The sequence below is a fragment of the Triplophysa rosa genome, linkage group LG10 (assembly GCF_024868665.1).
Source record: "Triplophysa rosa linkage group LG10, Trosa_1v2, whole genome shotgun sequence".
Lineage (NCBI taxonomy): Eukaryota > Metazoa > Chordata > Actinopteri > Cypriniformes > Nemacheilidae > Triplophysa > Triplophysa rosa.
In genome coordinates, this window is record NC_079899.1 from 15,166,618 (window position 1) to 15,186,391 (window position 19,774).

General features: G+C 36.9%; 1 protein-coding gene across 2 annotated transcripts in view; it reads right to left on the minus strand.

The window, feature by feature from the left end:
- mdga2a (MAM domain containing glycosylphosphatidylinositol anchor 2a) overlaps positions 1-19,774 on the minus strand; it is a 151,107-nt gene that overhangs the window by 98,142 nt on the left and 33,191 nt on the right. For both annotated transcript variants that reach the window (XM_057343597.1, XM_057343595.1), the window contains one exon: positions 11,603-11,742. In XM_057343597.1, coding sequence (XP_057199580.1) covers positions 11,603-11,742 — 140 coding nt within the window. The remainder of the gene's footprint in view (positions 1-11,602; positions 11,743-19,774) is intronic.

Genomic DNA, 19,774 nt, shown 5'->3' on the forward strand with positions numbered 1-19,774 from the left:
AAACCAAACTGCTGGTTGTTTCAACACATGGTTGGGTCAAATATGATTTTTTTAGGTTATTTTAAAATCAATGACGTAGGCAATTTTTTCACTGACACATTGGGCACAACTAATATTATGAAAAATGTATATAAAGTATTATCGTAAGCATGAAATAAAAAATGATTATTCTTATTTTTTTTATGGAGTATTGCAATGTTTATTGTAATATATGCATTATCTTTGCATGACGTATGTCTCGTCACGAGGGTGGGACTATATTGACTGTTGAATGGCGAGACTTCCAACGATCCAATTAATTACAGAAGGACAAATATTTTCCAGGGCAAACAAACAAATATTGTGTATATACCTTCTGTTTTTATCCTCAAGACCAACAAGCACATGCACAAATACAGCATAACCATGAAGGAGGCATGAGAAGGCTGGGGGCATGAGGAGGCTGGTGCTCAGCAGGGGCAGAGAGAGAGAGAGAGGGGGGGGGGGTCTGTAGCTCCCTGTATGTACACTCTATCTGCCAACCAGCCAGACAAGTGGAGCAAATTGCCCATTCAGGCCTGGCTTGGCCTTACTGAGTCCTGAGTGAGACTTACTGTGTAGATGACCTACATTACAACAGAACCCTCCTTTATCATCCCCGCTGCTCATGAACCTGAGAGGCGGGACCAACTCAGCTTGAGTCTGGCTACACAGATCAATGCTCCGCCTTCCTCTTGCAAGCACCAACATCCTCACCCCAAATATTAGCTACTCTCTTATTTCATCAGATGCATTATCAGTCTTTTGCACAACCGTTAGTCTGTTTAGAGTCCAATAGAGTCGTAACCTTTGGAAGGGGAAGAATGAAATCCATTTCATGCTTTGCTGAGGATGGGCAGATTTGTTTACATACAAATTGGATGTTGGTCAGGAATAACGGCATATTGTAATTCACGGGGCTTAGTTATGCTGGCTTTCCTTTGCGAGCTCGAACGGGAAATAAGGCAACTAAAGAAAAGTGCTTAGTCCAGTATGTGTGCATGTGTTGAGGTATAGACTATAGCTGACAGCACACAAAGAGGAATTTTGAGTTTCAGGGGTGAGAAAGTGGAACAGGGTAATCATTTGTAGATTATGCGAGAGCAATTCGGTACAATACCCAGATTGATCCTGAAGTCACTTTATACTACATACAGTGTCTTTACTTCATTTAAGACTTGAATGAGTGCATACAACCTACATTTTCTGTATGAATACTCTTAAAGGAAGAGTAACATTAATTTACTTGACTCTAATTTCAAGTTCCTTAAGGGGATAGTTTACAAAAATAAACGTTTTTTTTTTGCTGATGCAACATGCTTATATTGTCATACACATAGATTTTACTTGTATATTTGTACAAGACACATTTCTACTGCTTCTTTGGTTTCACTCTTTGAATGATGAATACAGACTACTGCCACTGCTGGTGTAAGAAAGTTCACACAGGTGAAGATCGTATGTGCTTTGGTTGCTGGCTGTGTTTTAGCGGTCATTTTTGGGTCCAATGCAGTTTGTTTTTCTCAGCGCTAGTTCTTTGGCATCATTTTGGTTTGTCCTGGGTACACTCGGAGTCGTTATATGGCTTCACAAGACAAGGTAACACTTATGGTGCTGTGGAGATTAACAACCTATAGTTAACTGTATGCATTTATGTTTGGAAAATAGCAGCACACAAAAAAATCTGCGGCAGTAAGAAGAAAGCAAACTGTTACGAGCCCAGATGGAATCTAGGGTTTTGAGGTGGAAACATTTAAATTGAATGAATTCCGTGGGTGTGTGTGCGGTGGTGAACACAAACGATACAACCGAATAAAGTTTTAACAATTTATTAAACACAAAGGTGCAAGTAGTAATGTATAATGAATATAATAATTTAATAAAGAAAATAAATATTAATAACAAAATGTTATTAATAAAAGAAGAACGTCAAGAAATACACAAGACCAAGGGGAAAATCAGGACGAGAGTGGTGCCAAATCAAAGAAATCAACAAAACAGGGAAACTAACTAGTGATTATGCCCTCTAACCTGAACTCATAACAAAAAGCGGGTCTTCAGCGTATAAATGCCCTATTTAACCTATTCTAACTAGCCAGCACAAAACATACATGGGGTGGCACTCACTCCTAACTAATGTGTCTAATACAAAGTAATACGAACTTACGTGTGCACAGTGTATGTCGTGCGACCTCTCTCTGTCCAGTCCCCATCCCCCCCCCCCCCGATACACAGGGAAACGAGACTCCAACAAGTGGGGTCAATCTTAAGAGCTCAGCACGTACATAACAGTAACAATAGCTCATGAGCCAAAACGCAATCGCTGCTTCGCCTCGTCTCGATCTCTAGCACGCGTTCACGCCGGCGTCCTTTTAAACCGGAACTCGATTGACCATTGGCGGAGCGATCCGTGATGTCATTATTGAAGCCAGGAGATTGCCTCTTTAATGGACCAATGGCATGATAACAGGCGGGACCTGAGAAGGGACAGCGGAGATGGAGAGAAAAGGAACAAACAAACAAGGAACACCCCGACACTCTCACAGGGACGTAACACAAACCATAAGGGTTTCAATGACTTGAGGGTAAGTGGATGACAAAAGTGTAATTTTCAAGTGAACTATTCATTTAAATGTAATTCTGTTTGTTTTAATTAAATTATTTTGTACACTTGTGTGGATATTATAAGGACATTAATAATGAGGGTATCAGCTACACCACAAAATGTTTGAGCAATTTAAATCCTCGCATTATAATGAGATTATTGCTATCCCTCAGATTCAACTCAATGAGATCAAATGGCTCATTAAAAAGACATCTGCTATGACTTCAAAAGTGTACAGACTAAATAAGCAACACAAATAAATCAAAAGTCTCGGTGTCTTAGAATATTTTTCTGTGTTAGTAGAGATCATGATTCAAGCGATATGCTGGGGTGGGAGGCGATAACAATTTGAAGGCAACCCACTGTCTTCACAACCAAAGTGCCTCCATAAATAGTCACACGACTGTGGAAATGACAGGCCTCCAGACCTCATGTCATACACTACAGAGGAAAATATTATTCAGGGGAAAGGAGGGATAGGATTTTTTTTATATTGCAGTCACCGCTTCAGACGGCACGGACCACCCACAGTTTGCTCGCTAACCGCCTGATGCATATTGCACACAAAACTTGGGAAAGCACTTATCTAATGTCTGACTTTATAGCTGTAAGGCACACGGGTTTATAATGTACTCTAATTTTAGTCTCTGTATACTTTGCATGGGTTTTCTGCACAAATGCTCATGGACTCTGACATTCTTCTAATGTTTTCATGCCTGTCTATTATTTTGGTATATCGGATTACCAAGAATTTAAATAACAAACTGATTGCTAGTTTTACATGTCATACGTGTAATACATGTTTACATGTCATAAACATGTAATTTACAGCCATAAACCCTTCCAGTCTATGTGGGTGGTTCTTCACAAGCAGAGTTTTTTTTTGTTTAATTATAAGTTTTTTAATATTGTGATGCAACTTTTTATTTTTTTTGTTGATTTTTTGTAATTTCATTATGTATTTCTTTATTTTTATATTTTGCAGTTTTGATTTTCCAGCGCTTTCAAGCACTCTTGATTTTCCAGCACTTTCTACTTTCAAGCACTTTCTATTTTCAAGCACTTTCTATTTTCTAGCACTTTCCAGCACTTCCTATTTTCCCAGTGCTTTCGATTTTTCATCACTTTCGGTTTCAGCACTTTCTGTTTTCAAGCACTTTCAAGCACTCTTGATTTTTCAGGACTTTCGGTTTTCCAGCACTTTTAACCGCTATAGTGCATTCTAACTGCATAGATACACCCGACTCATTAGGAGACAAGTTTACTCCGATGAATGTGCCAAAAATAAGGATGTCAAGATTGCTTTAAAGCAAACAATGTAGATTCATGTACGCACACGGCGAACGAGTCAGCAAAAGCCACAGATGAGACATCGCTACAAGTTCATTTATTCAAAATGAGGCCGCCAGCAGAAATATTCTATCTATTTACAATGAGGACTGGGAGGAAAAAGCAACACAGAGCATTTAAAATGCAGCAGGTTTCCTCAGCCAAAAACATCTCAGCGACTGCTTGTTTCAACAATTAAAACAACAAATCACCATTACTGTAAACCAATCATAAAACTCAATTCATAGCCTAAAAAATACACGAATTGTGGACATATGTTGTATGAACTGACTCTAGGTGTAATGATAGTTTTGAAGTTTTTGTCATTGTTTTAATTCCGGCACGTCATTCCGTCGAACATTCGCTCCACCTTATCGCATCCAGTGTGTAACGGCTTTAACATTCATTTTCTGTTTTCTTTACTTCTAGCAAGAATTGAACTAGTTTATGACAGCAATAACCTACAAATCACACACCTTTCTATTAACTTTTTTTAAAAATATGCACATGCTAGATACTGTCTAGCAGTAAAATGGTTAATAAGTAAGAGATGACGGAATAACATATTATAGTGTTTCAATCTTTTTTGGCATGACACATTCTTGCTCTAGAGAAGAGCTCTCAGAAAAGCATTTGTACTAATTTTTCATCCAGAAAAGCATTTGTACTGATTTTTCACCAATCAAGAATATAAGTTATTTGTTAGTCAGCGATTTGAATTTAAAAACCATTTCATTGTGAAAATAAAATCTTTATTTGTATGGTCATGCAGTGATTTAACGTTCTTATGTGTGGTATACGGATACAATGAATAAAGCTTTACTACAGAGATAATTGTAGTTATCATATGTGACCATTTTTATTTGTATGTATTGTATTATCCATTATTAAAGCATGATTGTGTGTAATGTTTTGACAACAACATAAATAGATAACCACTCAATTTCACTATTAATTTTCTATAAAAAAAAATCTATAGAAATTTGTATTACGACAGTGTTACCTCTTATGGCCTCTCCAGACTACAATTTTTTTTCATCTGTTACGATGTCACTGTGTCAGATTTTGACTTTGCAAATCTTGACATGTCGTTCACAAGAAACAATGGCAGACTATGCGTGTCCTCCCGACGAGAACGGGTTTTCGTCTTTTACGACGTGGGTGAAGTTGACTGCGTATGTGGTGTCATTGAGTAGGCGTTACTATAGTGACTGACTTTCGGAAAGAAGCGGCTGCAGTATAAAAATAAACCATAGATATGGGAATTGAAGCAGCGTGTTTTGCACTGGCTGTTTTGGCATCAGAAAACCGTAAAAAAAGAAAAAAAATCCTGACAGTGGACACGTTCCTGGATTGCAAGATGGGGACAGTATGGGTTGTGCATTCTACAGAGAGAACTTGAGGTAAAGTTATGTTATGTTTAGTCATGAGAAAATGTAACAGATAGCTCGCCTCCTGCACTTCACCATGTTTGAATGTTGTGTACGGAAGAGCTTCAGTGAGAGCGCTTCTGTGTTGTGCTTCTATTGGTCAACGTCACTACAGCGTCACAGCTGTCGTGAGCGACCAGGGAAAAAGTTAAACATGTCGTGTGTCGTGCGACCTCGCAGAAGCAGTTTTGGTTGTCGCATACCATGGCAAACAATACGAGACGACACGATTGAATCTTGCGTCTCGATGCCCCATGTCGTTTACAAATTACTACGATGTCCTACAACATGCAAATCGGGTCAAAATCTGGCTCTTTCGGTTTTCCAGAACTTTCTAGCACTTTCGGATTTTCCGGCACTTTCGATTTTCAAGCACTTTCCAGCACTTTCGATTTTCAAGGACTTTCCAGCCCTTTTGATTTTTCAAGCACTTTCGGTTTTCAAGCACTTTCGGGTTTTCAAGCACTTTCGAGCACTCTTGATTTTCCATCACTTTCAGGCCCTCTTGAATTCAGCGCTTTCGAGCACTCTTGAATTTCCAGTACTTTCAAGCACTCTTGATTTTCCAGCGCTTTCAAGCCGACTGAAATTTCAAGGACTTTCAAGCAATCTGGAATTCCAGTGGTAGGGAGCAGGTGTAAATTTCTTTCTTATAACTATGAAAATACAAACATTTTAATTAATCAGAAAATTTACGTCACAACAATTTTACAAACGATTTACACAAAAATCTGCTTATGTTTCATGAATGAGGCCTATTGGCTTCTTATTTATGTTGGTTTTTAAATTACGTAGTAACAGTACACATAAACCATGTTTTTGCATTGCACTGGGTCTGAATTTAGAGTAATTCCTCTGTAAATGTGTCTAATGGGGTATTTAACTTTTTTATTGAAGGTAGATCATTTGTAATGTATATTCAAGACAGACAATAAGTATACAATATATGCATAAACAAAGAGAATAGCTGTATATCACAGATGAAACTCTAGAGGTCAGATAATAATGTGTTGCTATCAGTCGCTATTGAGTTGTTGCTATGAATTACATTGTTCAATGGTACGTGCACTACAGTTTCACAGGCTGGGGAAAAAGACATTGTGCACTACACTGTACAAAATGATCTGCATATGACATCAAATGATATAACTTCAGAAGCAGTTTGTGCAAATATTTGTGAATTATCAAATAAATTAAACACCGAAATTATTTTGTACTTTCATTTATATTGCCTTTCAATAATTTAAACACTTTTCAAGTACCTCTTATAAATATAGCTTTCAAGGTTTTAAAAATGCAAATTTAAGTACTTTAAGCACCTTGTACAAACTGTGTAGCTTGTAACCAAAAAATTCTTGAACACATTCAATAACATAACGTTGCATTTCATAATAAAGGAAATGATAACACAATAGACTGTATATACATCATTTTTTGTTTAAAAAGTCTTTTACTGTCAGTTTAAAGCAGTTCAGGGCTTTAGGCTGCCTAAGTCAGGACTCTGATGAGAGTTCAGAGACGAAAGGGGCTCAGTATGTCAAATGCAGACAGAATACCAATATAAAGAGCTCTATATATAGCCTCCAGCTTCCACAGTCTATCATAAAGCAGTCCAGGGCTTCTCCTGCTCTGGCTCTCATTGTCTCTGCGAGGAACTGAAACAAAAGAACTGGCAAACCTTAGAAAAGGGTGTTTTAAAGGCTCATGGTAATTACTGATTAATGTTCCTCAACGTGAATTAAAATTTGACTACTGAATGGCCAGAAAGCGGTTTCAGATGACCCTGATGCTAATTTGACAGAGAGAGATTTTGGAGCAGAGCTACACATAATCATTCATTAAGACACACAGCGAGTGTGTTTAATCTGAATTATCAAGAGTTCAAGACTAAGTACACCAAGAGCTAAGAACTCCTTTGTCTTTAGAAGTCTAATCATCTGTCATTTACATCCAGCCATTCATTCAGTCTGTTTACTGGTTGCGCCTGTTCTGTATTCAATCATAAAAAAAACCTCAGAAATACATTTAAACAATGTGGGAGAAGACATGAATTTCAAAATAAAAGTCATACAAGAATTGGAACCACAACAACACATATATGAAATCCCAATGTCTGTTTACATTATTGTAAATGATGCAATTTAAATATACTCATAGTTCAATTACAAAAAAAATATTTGTATGAATTTGGACACCAGGACTATATGTATTTAGTTTACATAGTTCCTGTGCCTGAAATCACTCACTTCCATGACTATATACTATTTAATCAGTATGTGTAATGAGTCGTATGTGCAAAAGCTCAGTATGCAAAACACAGTAGGCAAGACATGTCCAGATGGTCTACTACTTTGGAAGAGATTTTTCACTATGCATCGGATATACAGTTCTATCCCACGAGTGCACGGCAGCTGGGGAGACGCCAAAAAAGTTTCTTTAAGTATAGGTCATAGGTACCAATAAATGTATTCCTCGTGGTTAAATTGAACTTAAAACGCACTTAAAATATACTTTATTTAATTCAGTCACAGTACACGTGTACCTAAAATAGCTTATGATAACACTTTATCCATGACAGCACAAGACTATATGATGCTGTGTTTGCACTGTCTTACAGAAACCCTGTCATTGAATGTTTGCAGTACAGAATTGAATGAATGTCAACTGCCGCTATAGTACGTTATCTGACTGCATAGACTTAATACACCCGACTCATTAGGAGACATCTGGAAATACTGTCATTATTCAGAAGTTTACTCCGATGAATGTGCCAAAAATAAGGATGTCAAGATTGCTTTAAAGCAAAAAATGTAGATTCATGTACGCACACGGCGAACGAGTCAGCAAAAGCCACAGATGAGACATCGCTACAAGTTCATTTATTCAAAATGAGGCCGCCAGCAGAAATATTCTATCTATTTACAATGAGGACTGGGAGGAAAAAGCAACACAGAGCATTTAAAATGCAGCAGCCAAAAACGTCTCAGCGACTGCTTGTTTCAACAATTAAAACAACAAATCACCATTACTGTAAACCAATCATAAAACTCAATTCATAGCCGAAAAAATACACGAATTGTGGACATATGTTGTATGAACTGACTCTAGGTGTAATGATAGTTTTGGAGTTTTTGTCATTGTTTTAATTCCGTCACGTCAATCTCGCGACTCCTGCACTTCGCCATGTTTGAATGTTGTGTACAGAAGAGCTTCAGTGAGAGCACTTCTGTGTTGTGCTTCTATTGGTCAACGTCACTACAGCGTCACAGCTGTCGTGAGCGACCAGGGGAAAAATTAAACATGTCATGATGTCGTGCGACCTCGCAGAAGCAGTTTTGGTTGTCGTATACTATGGCGAACTACACGAGACGACACGATTGAATCTTGCGTCTCGACGCCCCATGTCGTTTACGAATTACTACGATGTCCTACAACATGCAAATCGGGCCAAAATCGGGCTAAAATCGTGTAATCTGGAGAGGCCATTAAGGGAAGAGTTCACCTTTAAAATGAAAATTCAGTCATAATTTCCTCATCCAGTTGTCATTTTAAACCTGTGAGATTTTCTATATTCTGCAAAACATTAAAGAAGATTTTTGAACTCTAATTTATTTATTTTTTTAAGAAGTGTAAATTGAATGTGTGCATGAAAGGGTAGGGCTGTCACGCTAACCGCAATTCTGTCTTATCTGCAAATATGTCTTTTTTTTGTTTTGAACTTCATGCATGTTTAATGAATGACACATGAATGGGCTATGAAAATAAGACTTAAGAGAGCTATACATAAGTTATATTCATAAATTATTCGAAAAGTAAAAATACTATTCGTATTTAGATCAATCAAACATAAATGCATAATAAGTCCCGAGCACTCAAACTGACATGACAGTAATGATTTTTATTCAATAAGATTCCGCTATACATGAGTGCAATTTGTATTGAGGCTCCGTAAATATGCACGTAACAAGCCTAAACAATTTGTTTTTATATATTTTCGTTTTACAATTTATATTTATCTTGTATTTATCATAAACTGGTTGGTCTTAAGTCAATTCTTTCGTAATAATGCATGTAGCACACCTTGCGTTTTTATAGCTCTGTGTTGTTCTGCATTTACCAATAAATATATAAATACGTTTGTAATTTGTTTTAAAACAGTCCGTCTTTGTTAGTAAAACACCAATATATGCTACACAATAACAGCCCAACAACATAACTGTTTATTTGGCACAAAAATTCCGGATTAATGCGGTAATATCGCACACCGCGCTAATGAGCCACACAAAATCACCGCACAGGAAATTCCTTCACCGCGACAGCCCTATGAAAGGATGTTATGCTTGTGTACCTGTTGTGGTGTTTCATAGGTTGTTTTGTTATATGTCTAGTTGATGTATGGATACAAAATAAGAAAAGGTCAATAAAAAGATTTTAAAAAATTTGGTAACCAAAAACCGTTGGTCCCCATTGACTTCTATTGTATGAACACAAAACTAATGCAAGTCAAAGGGGACCAACAGTTTTCCGCTATCATCATTTTTCTAAATATCTTCTTCTTTTGTATTCTGCAGAAGAAAGAAAGTCATACAGGTTTTAAATGACAAGAGGGCGTGTAAATTGGATATAAAATTTAAAAGGGAACTATCCCTTTAAGACAACACACTGTAACTGAAAAGCACTCCCAGCCAAATATTACTTTTCAAAACTTAAAATGCTTTTTTAATCCATAGATTGTCAATATGAACCCATGTATACTTGTAGCACAGAATTCTTTCTGCATTAGTGACACAAGTGTTAGAAAATACAGTAGAAAAAAACCTTTGTGATTTTCTAACATAGCGTGTGCAGAATGCCAAATAAAAGCTTACATCACGACTACGCCACTACACAGTAAGGAGGATTTCATAGTAAACATTTAGATTTTAGGACTCTTGCTTGCTTTCCTAGGCCTGACAGAGATCCACAGGGAATCACAGAGTTCTCTCTTGCAGTCGTGCAGATTCAGTGATTTCCCCTGTGGCTGTCTCCTCTCTGCACTCACTCACTCACTCACTGGGGCTGCTCTTCCTCTCCACTGAAAATGCAGCACTGAGACCCAGATGAGAGGTGTAGAGTGCTGCCTATCTATAACCACACACAGGCTACGGGACTAATAAGCCCTCTGCAAGATCCGTTGAGAGAATTAAGACCACTTCAGTGAGGCTGAAATGGAGAGTACTACAGCATGAATAATACCTATGTGGAGCATAACCAACGTATTTTGGTATCTTTCTGTCATAATCACATCTGACATTATTCAGTATTATATGGCATCCATGTGAGGCGAGAAGCATAAACTTGACTTAGTATTTAGTATACTGTAACTCCACCTTTTTTCGTTAAATCACAATGTACTGTATGTTTTCCCTTGCTCATTGAACCCCTGGGGGTCGGTAAAGGTAGTGCATGTGGCATGTGAAGAAGATATAAAACAAAGAAAAATGTGAAAATGTGTTAAAGGGATAGTTCAGCCAAAAATGAAAAACCTGTCATCATTTCCTCACTTTCTTGTCATTTCAAACCTGTATGACTTTCTTTCTAATGCAGAACACAAATGAAGATATTTTGAAGAACGTTGGTAACCGAACAAAAGCGGCAGTCATTCACTTCTACTGTATGGACACAAAACCAATGCACGTCAATAGCTACCGCCATAGTTGGGTGGAATTTTCCTTTTTGAGTGAACTATCTCTTTAAACACTAACAAATAACTTTTATGTGATGTCATATTAGATGATGTCTGTAATAAAATTTGATACAGAGACAAAAGAATGTTTTATAATGGGATCGGTTATGAAGTATAAGGCAGTTTTCTCTCATTCTGTGCTCTCTGTTATATCAATGCTCTTTAATAAATTGCAAGTTCAAGTATCAAACTCTAGTGTATTGTATTTTTTTCACCATCACAGGATGTCTTTCTTGTTCCGTCGATATGCAGCGCAAATTCATTTTCCATTATCCAGTTAATCTCACTCTTTATGGCTAGTTATTCTTTTCTTATTTGTTTTTTATTATGTTCCCTTTCCACTAAATTGCATTTTTTATTTCCTCTGCAAACAACCGAATTCTGTGCACCTTTGCGAGCATCTCGCCCACTCGGTGACGTGAAGGTATCCGGGCTATAAGCTGCTCCATTCTGACAATCGAAGGGTCAGAGGTTAGTAAACACCACGAATCTCACCTGTGGCCGTGGATGCCCCGAGACCAGACAGGTCAGCTCCAAGGTCTCCCCCTCTCGGATAGTATACACCCTCTCAGTGTAGCGTTCCTCCTCTATGTTGCACGCGTGACCGGAGTGGATAATCCGGACGTTTGGGGGAGCTGCGTTCAAGAAAAGAAAGCAAACAGTGATGTAGTCAGATCATTTAAGGTCACATCGTCATACAGAAAGCCGTCGCGGAGAAAAATAAAACCCATGCTAGGTGAGGCCGATGCTTTCAAGCAAATCAAATTCAAGGTAAGGCATTGTAATCATTCACCTTGCTCCAAGAGATGTAATTTGCACGGCACCAGTGACTCGCTCTGTGCTCTTAGAGAGATCTTAAGAGTTGCACTTCCGACCCATTTTGCACACAAAAATACCCTCTTCTAAGCATTACTTTATATTACATCCCAATGATGTGTAGGCGACTGATGAGGAAGAGTGCCTATTATTGATTTCCCCTCTAAGCAGAAGAACTGAGCTGTGCTTCACTGCGGTGTGGCTGGTTGACGATGTTTCCTGCACTGATCTCCAATTACCGAGCATTTCAAGGATGCAATTTCTGCACACGCTCACATATTCTCATTGAAGCTCTTTCGGGTTTTCTACTGTTTACTGCCGTTTTATAGTTCACACTTGGCAAAGGCTCCTTACACATCAGCTTTACCGAGATTACCGCGTAACACTGGAGGTATCACAGTGGGGAAAATTCACTAATGAATTGCACCCGCTGATCGTTATATCTGCATGCGTTGTCTGCATTGTTTTAGTGGCCCGTTCACTATGAATTATGCAAATCAGGTAATGGCTGAAAACGCATCCAGAAATGTAGTTCTCAATGCAATTTGCACCGTGCAAATCTCAATCATGTGGGGCGGTAATAAATGCTGGCTTTTAAAGGATGCGGCAGCCTGACGCAGAATGTACATCGCTGTGATGCAGGCACCTGAATCAGGTTTGTAAAATGCAGAAAGTGTGCTTAGCTGCAGTGCGAGTCTGGATATGTGAAGGATTATAACATTTGATCATGATTTATCTCAAACTTGACAGGTTGAACAATAGAAAATGCCCACAGAAATATCTTAAAGTGTACCGACTGCTTTCGTGGGTGAGCACAGTGTGATGTTAAAGGGATAGTTCAACCAAAAATAAAAATTCTTTCATCATTTTCTCACCCTTATGCCATTCCAAACCGGTCTGACTTTATTTCTTCTATGAAACACAAAAGAAGAACTTTAGGTATCAATTAACATTAAGCTTCATTGACTTCCAGTGTATGGACACAAAACACTGAGATCAAAATATCTTCTTTTGTGTTCCACAGCATAAAGTCCTAAAGGTTTTGAACAACATGAGGGTGAATAAATGAATCTTTATAAATCATTAAATGGAATGTTATTTTTTGGTGTATTTTTTGGGAAACATGACTGATTTTGTACAGTAAATAAATACAGTAATATTGACAAAGAAACTTTACATAGAGTATACAAGAGGCGTTTGCGCTGAAAAGAATGATAATGGCATCATTTAAATAAACACGACTTTGCATTACTTTAGGTGGGGGGAGAACTTATTTTTTAGGCTATCCAACAATAATTCATTTCAGATCAGATTTGATATCGTCTTTTGTTGAAAAAGACACAGGCAAAATAGATATTACACCTGATTCTGCATAGTCAAGTATAGAAAATGCTGATTTATGTACCGAGACTGAACTACGCTGTTTATTATTATGTCTATCTAAAAAAATTAATAAATCAAGTATTGCCTCTTGACAAAATGCAGCATATAATCGTAATGTACAACCTGTAAAAAATTGGTCAGAAGTAGGCACATAACGGTAATAGAGACTGCCATCATCTGAAGTGAACACTTCTCTTATCTAACACACTGCATACCCACTCTGTATTTGGGCAATGACAGGAAACACTGCCGAAAAGCATTATGTTACAAGGTCTCTGCTGGATGCTGAAACAAAAAAAAAAACTAAAACTAAACTAAAGTATTATCTTCCTGTGTGCCAGCTGCCTGCTCTGCGCTCTGGCCTAGTTTCACACCATCACACTATCTATTTTTAGAATATCGGCATCTTTCTCACAACCCACCATATGACTATGATAACGTTCGTATGATGTCAAAAATTTGTTAAAGCAGACATCATTGAACAGGGTTTCAAAAGGCTGTGCATGTGTGCTTAGGGTTATTACTGAATAATGATTCTGCTTTGGCTGTTTTACGTGTGCACTGTGACAGCTGGTCAATCCTCACAGATTGGGGACCACTCACATGGGAAGAAGAGGATTATTTATCTATACGGGTTATGAGGGAATTATATGAATGACATAAGCATTACAAACAAGCAAGTCAAACTACAAGTGAATATCATTGCTTGCTAATCTTTTAAGTATCAGAATAAATGCTGATACATTTTTACCCAAGCGATTCTATGAAATGTCTTTTCATTTTAAAATGTTTTTTTTTATTTGAGGCAATGAACTGCATTGTGTCCTCGTAAACCAGGTGTTGGTTGATTGTAAATTTGTGACCAAGAAAACGTGACAATTTTGAATATTTCAAAGTTCTATAACATGGTTTCCCTGAAGACTCTAAATAAGTCTCTTCCTCTTCATTATGTCATTAAGCAGTTTTCTATTGTTTTTAAGTGATGAGTATTGATAAGGCAAATCTTGAAATATAAATTCTCAAAGAATGTACTTGGGTCAAAGCCGTTAAAATGTCCCCATCAAAATAAATTTACCATAGTGATTGTATGTCCATAGAAAGCACATTAAATGTAAGTAAAATGTCTACTTTATGGTTTAAACAAAGTTTTTGGAGAATAAAATGTCAAAATTTAGTTGAAATAATGTTACACTGTCATTTAGTGAAACACAAAATGTATGTACAAATTCATACGAACATGATAAAAGTCATGTCACTGTGGAATCTTTGTTGTCATAATGTACAACAATAAAGACTTCTTAAAACAGACTTATACAAGAAGACTTGTCCGGAGTTTTACCTCATAAACGGACTGTCATATGATCAGCGCTGAAGGACTGCATCTCATCAACACTGCCAGAATTTATCGGAGGTAAATCACAGTTTCACCAGTTCCCTAAACGTGTCAGAAACCAATGGTGCTATCCAGACGTTATGTCATTACAGCAAGCTCAGTACGTTAGGCTAGAGCTTCGATCTTTATTTTGTTTACTTTATTCCGAGTCACTTTCACATCCTGAGTGTATACTTCAAATGCATATTGCAGACTTTCTTATTGATTATTTCACGATGATTATTCTTCAGTGCAGTGGGAGCGCTTTGGCTGATGTCGGACATAGCAAAAGGGGCAGGCTTTGTGAAGGGTCAATTGAAAGTTCACATTACGTTATTTTAAATACATTCACAGCCAAACCTCTTCAAAAACGGATCATCTGTTTCTTACATATGTGCAATATTAGCATAAAACATGATGTGTTTATGTAGTTTTAACTGTTTCTCTGAAGGCTATGAGGGTTCAGTCAGTGGAGGAAGGAGGATTGACAGTGTGATATGATTGCCACATCTAAAACGAGCACTAAAGCCTATAGAGAAAACAACCACAGCTCTTTACAAAAAGCTGCACCTGTTAAGAAAACAAAGCATCATTTTTGTGCAATTACTGCCTGTCAGTTGAGTTTGTGACAAAACATTTTGCAGTGTTTACATATTGTTTATTACTGCATAATATAATTCATTAAAATAGATGTTTAATTTGTGTCATAAAATACAAGTTGATGTTATAATGCCTACATCTTTTGCATTTTGTGTTTTTAAGGTGAATAAGAGGAAAATATTCCCTATATATTTCATCATTGACGATTTCTTTAAAAAGTCTAAAAATCTCATCTCGTTTCGTTCTCGTGAACTCAGTCTCGTGTCTCGTCTCGTGGGATAAGTGTCTCGTCACACTTCTAGCTTCAGTGCCGATCCTAGACGTCTGGGGGCCCTATGCAAACCTTTGTGAGGGGCCCTTGTCATATAGTTCAAATTAGATGAGCATAACTGTAAACTATAAGAAATAAAATGATAAATGAACTAACACACTTAAACGAATTAAAACTGAAAGACAAAAAAACTTAAACTGACAGTAAGAATAATTAATTAAAGTAAGAAATTAAATTCACATTTTGATTTACATGTAAATAATCCTTTACATAAAGTAACACATGGCTCTGGAACCATCTAGCTTTTTACTAATCAAATGAGTGATTAACAAAAATAAAACATGATAAATATAGTTTACTCAAGAAAGCTAAGCATTCAAAAACAAAACATATCAATTATTCTCTAAATGTGATGACACAAAAATTACATATTATCATGGGCAAACGAAATACAGTGGTGTGCATTATAGCTGAGACTCACATGAACATTGTACAGCTGGTTTTGTGACTAAGTCATTCCCTGTAAATGCTATTGAAGTTACAATATTAATGTGTATGTAACTTTGGAGACGGTCCCTAAATTCACGACTATCGAACGTCCAGTCAAACCAACTGTTTTGTAAATATGTACTTGCATAAGTTGACAAAACTAAATAAGACTTTAAAATAGTACAAAAACACATGCCTTCTAGTTCTTGTTTTCTTGCTTAACGTTGTTGCCGTTTTTTCCCGCTACATACGGATAGCTTCGTTTTGAAGCCATACGTAAGACGCATCATCACATTATGCGCATGTCATCACCTGCGCGCACTGCATGATGTCCGAGTATGTCACAGTAATTAAATAAATTAAGAATTAAAAAGGAAATTTCCAAATGATTCCTGTAAAGTTTGAAACAGAACACTCCGAGGCAGAAAGTTTAATTCGCGTCTTGTTTACAATATAGTGTTTTTGATTCGGTACTCAAGGAGCCCCCCGGGTGGTGCAGGGGCCCTACGCAACTTGCGTAGATTGCCTATAGGAAGAATCGGCTCTGCCTAGCTTAACCCCTTTTTTTGTCTTTGACCCACTTACGAATTACCAGTACATTAAAACATCTGTTTATATTTTCCTAAACCCGTAATGATAGAGTCTAGACATCAGAAAAATATCATTTATATCAAGTTTTCAATGTAAAAAGTGGGAAAATTAACGTTTCTGTGAAATAAAATGTACAAACCAGAAGCAAAAATACCCAACAAATGGAGAAGGGATGGCTCTTTAGAGAACATGAGGGTTCAGTCAGTGGAGGAAGAGGATTGACAGAGTTCACACATCCAATTTAAGCATATAACATGCTGGGTGTTTGTGGTTTTATTATTAAAAATACAGGTATGCAGGTAACCATGAAGCTATTGTGACTATGTAAAACACAGCAGACGTGGATCACATACATGTATTAAAGGTGAAATTGTTACTACTTTTGTATTCGACAGACCATGGTAGTCTTAATTTTTGGGTGCGCTATTTGAAGTTGGGAGCACCAGTGCTTATAAAAAAAGTACTCCTGGGGCCTCATTTACAATATGTTGGGTAGAAAAAAACAGTCCTAAATTTGATTTGATGATAATTTGTCAAAGTACGTAGCCTAAGTGATTTATCAAATGAATGTACGCAAAGACGCTTCTCATATACGTAGATGTGAAATCTGTAAATCGCAAATGATATTAAAATTGTGCACAGTTGAACAGTTTCAGAACCCTGCACCACTCGGGCAAACAAAAGTGCGTACGTTTGCTCAGACAGCTGGTCCGGTCACACACCACCCGAGAAACGCAGCTCCACGTCTGGGACAACTCAGCCATACACATACAGTTCATACAGTGTTTTTATTTCTGTAAGACTGGTCGTATGTTTTGTCAATAATTGAGAAGCACTGATTTATGTAAAGCTTGATGCTCTGTGTACTTCTTTGCAAATTGCCCAGGATGCAAAATTAATTTCTTACAGTATTAAAGTTAGTACAAATTGTATTTGACTGTTCCTATTAACAACAGTGAATAAATGCCATTAAAAGTTAAAAAGGTATCACTGTTTATTGCTTGTTTTAAAGCTTACTGAACTAGGTAAAATGACATTCAACACGACTTCTACTTGTTTTTAAAAATCCAAAATATAAAAAAATTAATAAATCAACCAATATATGTGATATATATCTGATTGAGTTATTTACTAACACAAACAACTGCAAATACATATACATCTTTAGAGTAGAATTCACTCATAAGATTTTTAACTTTTTTATTGAAGTTGCAGCAAAAATCAACCCACTTCTTTTAATCCTACAGACACAAGATAAAGACTATTTATTTTACATTTCAGAAAAAATGAAAGTATTTTATTGTTATCTAAGACTTTTGTGAGATGAGTAGAAAAATGAAAAAGGTAAATTAAGTGACATGTTTAGTTATATTTTATTATTTGTACTTCTTTTCAGTCACAGAGTTATTCAATTTAAGAGTTGTTTGGGAAAGAGAAGATTCTGTAATTTAATGCAGCTTGGAGAACTGCATTTAGGGAAATTTGGGGAATTGTAATGTTCAATCATTTATTCAATGAAAATTAAAAAAATGTGTATTGAAGAAAAGTTAATATGGTTTTATATAAAGTATACTGTCAATTATAGTTTGTGGATAGAAAATCGGAATCGGCAGGCTTCACTTGTAATAAAATCGGAATCGGCAAAGAAAATTGCAATCGGTGCATCTCTAATAAAAACTTGATGTTACCTTAAGGTTGATATTTGAATGGAATTGGCCAATAATTAAATACCTATTAATGTACACAAATATAAATCATATAAATATATTTATATATAAATAAACACTAATAAATATAAAATGCTTTTTCATATAAATTGCTAAGTTTTATTGCATTACAGCAAAGTTTTGTGTTAATGAATGCATGTATTTTTGTAAATGTAAAATATATTTTGATATTCAAAAATATTTAATATATAAAGGAAATAATGATCCCTTAGTAGGACCGTTTGCCTGTTAAACTGGCCCTATAGCTTAACCTAACAGAACAGTTTTGCCACGGTCCTCAAGACATCAATTAGCTTCTAATCTATTAGCACTTCTTAATTCTGTCCAGTGGGATTAAAGTCCTAGATCTGAGAACCTCCATACCAACCCATAGCATGTACAGTACTATACATTTAAAACAATAAATTAACACTCCGATCTCACGCTGTCACAGTGTATCGCGTATAGCGCTGTCCAGAGAACCTGAGATACATTCCACATATTCTACAAAATGAGGCTGAACTTTCAAGTTTAATTTCCTGGAATGCTCTTAGTATCTCAGTAAGCAGTCCACGGGCATCATGTTGGGCTTTTCCTGCCCAGATCAATCAAACCGGCAGCTGTGTGATTGCTTCATCCACTCTGGAGGATGATTCAGGTTTGGGTCCGTATCATAGTCAACCATGTGTGGGAGCAGCTCTGGAAATTGAAGCACTTTTGGATGTTCTCCCAATCAAGCATGCTTTGATTTCGACAGTAATATCTGCCCGCACTCCAGAAAAAAATAAAAAAACAGCCTGCTCGGTGGCTTCCTCCTAGTGAGGAACAAAGATTTATGATCACTGCCTGATACGATTAAGAAGCGTTTCAGTCTTGCTGATTAAAGGTGGTCAATTCAAGTTAATTTCTGTTTCGCACCGAAAGCCAGCAAGTACAAGGCCAAGTAACTCACTATAATTACATTAAATGGATAGATATCAGTAAACCGAATAAAAGGAGACTCCAACAAACAACGGTCCAAATGGATACAAGTGGGTTTGATGGAAATTGCTTGCTGCATTTGCTCCCTGATCACATTACAAAATGTACATATCGTACATTATTACAGAGCAAATTTAACGTTAGAGCCGCAGTTATAGGAATAAACACAGCAATGAAGATGGGCTGATGGAAAGCCATTCTCAAGCCGCCGACGATAATAGTAACAGACGTCAAGGCAGAGTTAAGCAGTCTGAGACTGTGGAGCAGACACATTTGTTTGTTATGGGGTTGTAAAGTCTGCCTTTGGATTTTGGATGGAAAAACAACAGAAAATGAGGCACAGGTGCGATGAGCATTGGAGGAACACATTTAGCTCTATGACAGCATTTCTGTCTAATCAATTAATTTCCATGACTGTGACTCAACTATGTGACATGAAATATAATATTTTAAAATAA